Consider the following 5,068-nt stretch of genomic DNA (forward strand, 5'->3'; position numbering starts at 1 on the left):
GCCAGTGCCTTCAGCACCCTCGGATGGAGCTCATCCGAGCCTGCCGACTTAAAGGCATCCAGTTCTTCCAAGTGACTCTGCACCATCTCAGGGTCTACGCATGGTAGTCTGGTGCCTTGCTGCTGCCTCTCTACAACCCCAGTGAGAGACTTGTCGCGCCCCTCGCTTAGGATTGTATCCTGCCCGGCCACGCTTCGCTCCCATCCTGGTACGTGTAAGGGCTGTGGACAAGCCATCGCACAGCGTCTGGGCAGGGCTGCTGCTGCCACTGCTGCAGCTGTTGGGGGACCTGCTTGGTTTCCCCAGTGTCCAGCAGCTGCTCCTCGTGTCCCTGCTGCAGTGCTCATCCTGGGCACCAGGTGGGGAAGGGGTGGGTGCTGGGGAAGCTGTGGCAGGGGCAGGGAGCATTGGGCTGAAAGGAGCATGGAGCCCAGGTGGGCAGGGTGTGGGTGTAAGGGAGGATGAAAGGCTGTGGGGACCCCACCCACACACTCCCCTACCATGGTGCACAGCCCCTGCTGTTGGCAGCAGCAGCAGGCAGGAGCACTCATGGCCTGCGCAGGTGCTGCTACTTGGCAGGGCATGGCTCCAGCCAGAGCTGCACATGGCAGCAAGTAGTGCAGCCTGCCTGGCCTTCTTCACTTGCATGGGGCTCCACATGGCGCTTATGCAGCTCCTGGCAGTCATGCATGCCACCAGGGGAAACCCCGCATGGTGGAGCCAGCTGCCTTCCCTGCTGCCATAAAAGCAAAGGGCGGGGTTCCCCACCAGTTGGGCACAGTCCTGGCAGCTGTACACGGTGGGGAAGGGAGCCACCTCCATCGCGCAGGGCTTCCCCTGGTGGTGCACAAGTGCTGAGAGCTGCATTTGCAGCACAGAAAGCCCCATGTGACAGAGGTGAGCCAGGCATGCTGTGTTCCTTGCCACCATGTGCAGCTTTGGCTGAAGCTGTGAGCTGCCAGGCAGCAGCACCTGCATGGGCCACGAGCACACTGAGGGCTCACCACCTGCTGTTGCTCCTGGTGGCGGGGGCTGTGCGCCATATACACACCTACCCCCAACTATGCCCCGCACAAAATACAAGAGTAAGGCTTTATTTTTGATGTATTATGCAGTCACCTCTGTACACACCACACAAACACAAATTGTGACAAAAATTTTTTTTGTAATTAAGTTAAAATATGTTATAAGAGGTGATTGGCTTTTAGTATATGATTTGTTGGGTGGGGGTGCGGGTTCTGCGCCAGATGGCAACCCCCTTCCCCCAAAATGAGTACTTCCGGGGGCAACAGGGGGACTTCTGGTAGCAAAGGTCAGGGGTTAGGGGTTGAGACTTCCAGTCCCAAGATGGTGACCAGGAGGCAGGGCACCTGCCAAGCAGCAGGACAACCGTTTGACAGCTCACGAAAACTCATTAAGTGGCCCCCCCAGGTGAAATAATTGCCTACCCCTGGTGTTCCCTGTCCTGGGGTCTAATGCAGATGGTGCTGGCTGTTTTTCAGTGTTTTGAACTGCTACACTGTGTTTTGCCTTGTTACAAGCATCAAGAAAGTCTATCCCTTCAAGAAGGAACAGGCAGCCCTGTTGGGAGAGGCCAGCTGCAGGGCATTTGGATAGAGAGGGAGTGAGTGTCCTGCTAAGATCTTTCAAAAGCTCCCTGAAGAGTAAACGGGGAGAAAGAAACAAACTATGGATTCAGCTGCTTGCTACAAGTGGCCAGGTTACTGTGCTGGGAGCCAGAGCCAAAGGTCTTCAAATGCCTGAGAGCAGGAAGGTTTTCCTGCAATTGTCTATACAATTTCCTATACAATTGTCTTGTTTATTTGTTGGCTTGTTTGTGGCTTAAGGAGTGAGTTATTGAGAGGACTGGCTGAGGGGCTCCTCAGAGAGCAAAAGCCCATCTGCATAGGCCAGCAAGCTAGATAACCCATTTACACTGTTACTTTTTTGTGTCATGGAGATGTATAACCATGAATAGTAGAGGTAGAGACTGAATTGATCCACACTATAAAACAGCCTTTAAGAAATGTAGGTAACTTGATCAGCAGATAGCAAATGTAGTTCAAGGAAAATTAATACAGGATACGGAAACTGAGTCTGGGAGAAGGGCTAAGTATATTTCGGTAAATTTAGTTGCATGTGGATAAGGTAAAAGATTTAAGAGATAATATAGAAATATTTATTAATTAATGCGTGAGCCCAATCTTGTTTACTGATTAAAAATTGTAAACAAGATAATTATGTAAACAGAAAATGTGTGTGTATATATATTTGGCAACCTGTTGTGAACCACCCAGACATGAATGATCCAGGTTTTACTGTACATGCATATAGAGAGAGAGATTATATATATATGCATGTACAGTAAAACCTGGATCATTCACATCTGGGTGGTTCACCACAGGTTGCCGAATTAAAGACAAGCCTTTCAAATAAATGCTGTGACAAACAGCTGGAGCACCTCAGCAGCCTTGTACAACTGTTTACTGCTGTATATATCCCCAGGTGGTTCATAAACCCTCACCTTTTGTAGAGGATTAAGAAATTTAACCTTGCAAAGCATCTGGGTTGCTAGATGCTAATATTCGTCTTGTTGAAATGCTGATATCCACTTAGGATATGGGTGCACAAATAATTCACCACAGCATAAATAAGCGCAGGGTTATACAGCATGGCATCTACTCTGTGGTAATTTCCTGTGTGCTTGACTTTAACCTGTGGTAAATGAACAGTAAAATGTGGCAGCGTACCCCTCACTATGGAGTACCACGCAGCCCTATTGATTTTGTTGTTGACACTTTGTGTTTCATTGCAGTAATAGGCCTACCTGTCCTGAAGACAGTAGGAGAATACATCCTTCAGAAGAATTTAACAGAGGGGGGAAAAATCGATTTGCACCATATTCGTCACGCACAATGAATCTTTCCTCATCCATACACCAGAAAGATACTTCAACAGACTACGAAAGAAAACCTTTTCATGGTGAAACTACCAGAGAAATGGAGCAAGGCAAAAGATTACCTGTTGTAACAGTTGATTACAATTATGGTTTGCCATTAGATTATGGACCTGAAGAGGAGGAAGGAATGCATTATGATTTACCTTCAAGAGATCGCTACAACTGGAACTGAATAAGAAGACAATATTTGTTCTGCATAAACTCATATGTACCCACTTCCCTTTTTGTGGACCAATTTTTTTTTCTTTTACAAATTAGAAAAATACAAATTTCCATGTTAAAGAAAACTTGTCTCTATTATAAGACTAGTTTCTACTGATGTGTTTTGAGTCTTTATATTTACAAAATAGTGTGTATTTGTTAAAGTATATTTGGAGACCAGTTCCTCTATACACAAAAAAACAGTCCTTGCTTTTAGTGAAATTGGAACCTCATCACCTAAAACAGTCACCTCTCTGACTGAATAGTAGTGGTTGTATCTTTTGTTTTAACTTTCTTAAAATGTACATAATTTCAAGATGCAAAACTTGTAATAAAAGCTAAAAAAACTGCACCATCAGCTAAAATAGAAGTTGAGGTTATAGGAAAAAAAACCATGAAAATAAATAAAACAGAAAGCAATTTCAACTTGATTCAATTTTTGGTGCTAGAAGCTTGAAGTTAATGCTAACCACTAACAGAAAATGAGTATCAGCGTCGTGAAACCTTTCACCAACCAAGTAAATTAATTTTAACACTAGAGGATTTTTTTTTTTTTGGTAATTCGTATTAGTTTAAGCAGAAATTTTGTAATGTATGAACATTCAATAGCCTGCACCCTATTCATGGTTTTGAGCTCCATTTCAGCAAAATTTAAAGCACCATGGGATTTCCCACTCCCCCTCTTCATTTCTTCTGCCAGACTTCTTCAGCACAGCACTTTTAATTTGAGATTTCTGTACCTCCATCTGAGTCAACTGCCTTAGGATCACTATTCTTAACAGAAAACTTTTAAGTGCAAGAACTTTCTCTCCGACATATAAGAAATTTGAATTGGATTTGCAGTAATCCATATCTTTTGACTTTGCTCTTAGGGCAGTCTTAGAATTAACTGGCTTGGGAATCTGATTTATTTTTTGTATGCCCTGCAAATTAGGCAGGATACATTTTACCATTGTCTTTTGAGTAATAATCCATGTACACATCCTCACTGTGGGTGTACATCTGCCTTTGAGCACTTAGTCTTGTCTTAACAGTAGCCCTATGCCAGGGAAATAAAAGGTAATGTATATTACCTATTCCTTAATTCCTCTCAACCACCCTGGCTAGGGACAGAACACTATTCTTTGCTCATGCTTATAGCCTACATGCTTGCTGTAAATGCCTTCATTCAAAATGATGCTTCTCTTTATTGATATTGTTCTCAATATTTTCTTTCTTTGAAAAAGAAGATCCTTTCATAGCAGTTTTCCCATTTGTTACTGTCTGGTACCCTTAGCATCCCTCTGCCCAAAATTTAACCTTTTTCTTTGCCACATATACCTCCATTTTGGGGGCTTCATTCTTGCAGGCTCTTCCTGAATTCTTTCCCCCTTTGAATAGAGAGGTTAAGAGTTTTATTAGTTTTTGGAGTGTGCTTGTTAGGGTTTCTCTCTGCTTTCTGAGTCTGAAACTAAGCCTACTTTGCCAAAGCACTATGCCCACATCCAGTAAACACACCAGATGTCTGAACTGCTTTAGAGAATTTCATACTCCTAGGAAATGTTTGATATGTAGGTTTCTTGTTGTTCTAGAACATAAAAAGCCTGCAAAACACATCTCTGGATTTATTTCATGGATAAATCCATGGCATCTACCTCCAACCCAAGGATAAGACACTTAGATGGGCTCCCTGGGCATGTCTAGACAAGCACAGACGTTTGCTTCCCCAGGGACAAGTAGTGGCAGCACACACCTTGTGACACTGCTACTTGTTCCAAGGGGACGCCCATGCTATGCACACTCTGACGCATGACATGTTACTGAGTGGGGTAGGAAAGGCTGGGGCCAGCAATTATGCTGGCCCCAGCAGCCTTACCTAGGGGCCTCCTGGGGCTGTAGTCACGGTAGGAAGCCTGGCTGATAGCCAGA

The 5,068-nt window shown here is 44.6% G+C and overlaps 1 protein-coding gene across 1 annotated transcript in view; it reads left to right on the forward strand.

The window, feature by feature from the left end:
- Nucleotides 1-3,586, forward strand: part of LOC102372241 — a gene marked incomplete at its 5' end in the record, with an annotated part of 15,650 nt that extends 12,064 nt beyond the window's left edge. Inside the window, one exon of the mRNA XM_006029414.3 lies at nucleotides 2,816-3,586. Within this exon, the coding sequence (XP_006029476.2) occupies nucleotides 2,816-3,131 (316 nt within the window). The remainder of the gene's footprint in view (nucleotides 1-2,815) is intronic.
- Nucleotides 3,587-5,068: the final 1,482 nt, after the last annotated feature.

The sequence above is a fragment of the Alligator sinensis genome, unplaced genomic scaffold (genome assembly GCF_000455745.1).
Source record: "Alligator sinensis unplaced genomic scaffold, ASM45574v1 scaffold472_2, whole genome shotgun sequence".
Lineage (NCBI taxonomy): Eukaryota > Metazoa > Chordata > Crocodylia > Alligatoridae > Alligator > Alligator sinensis.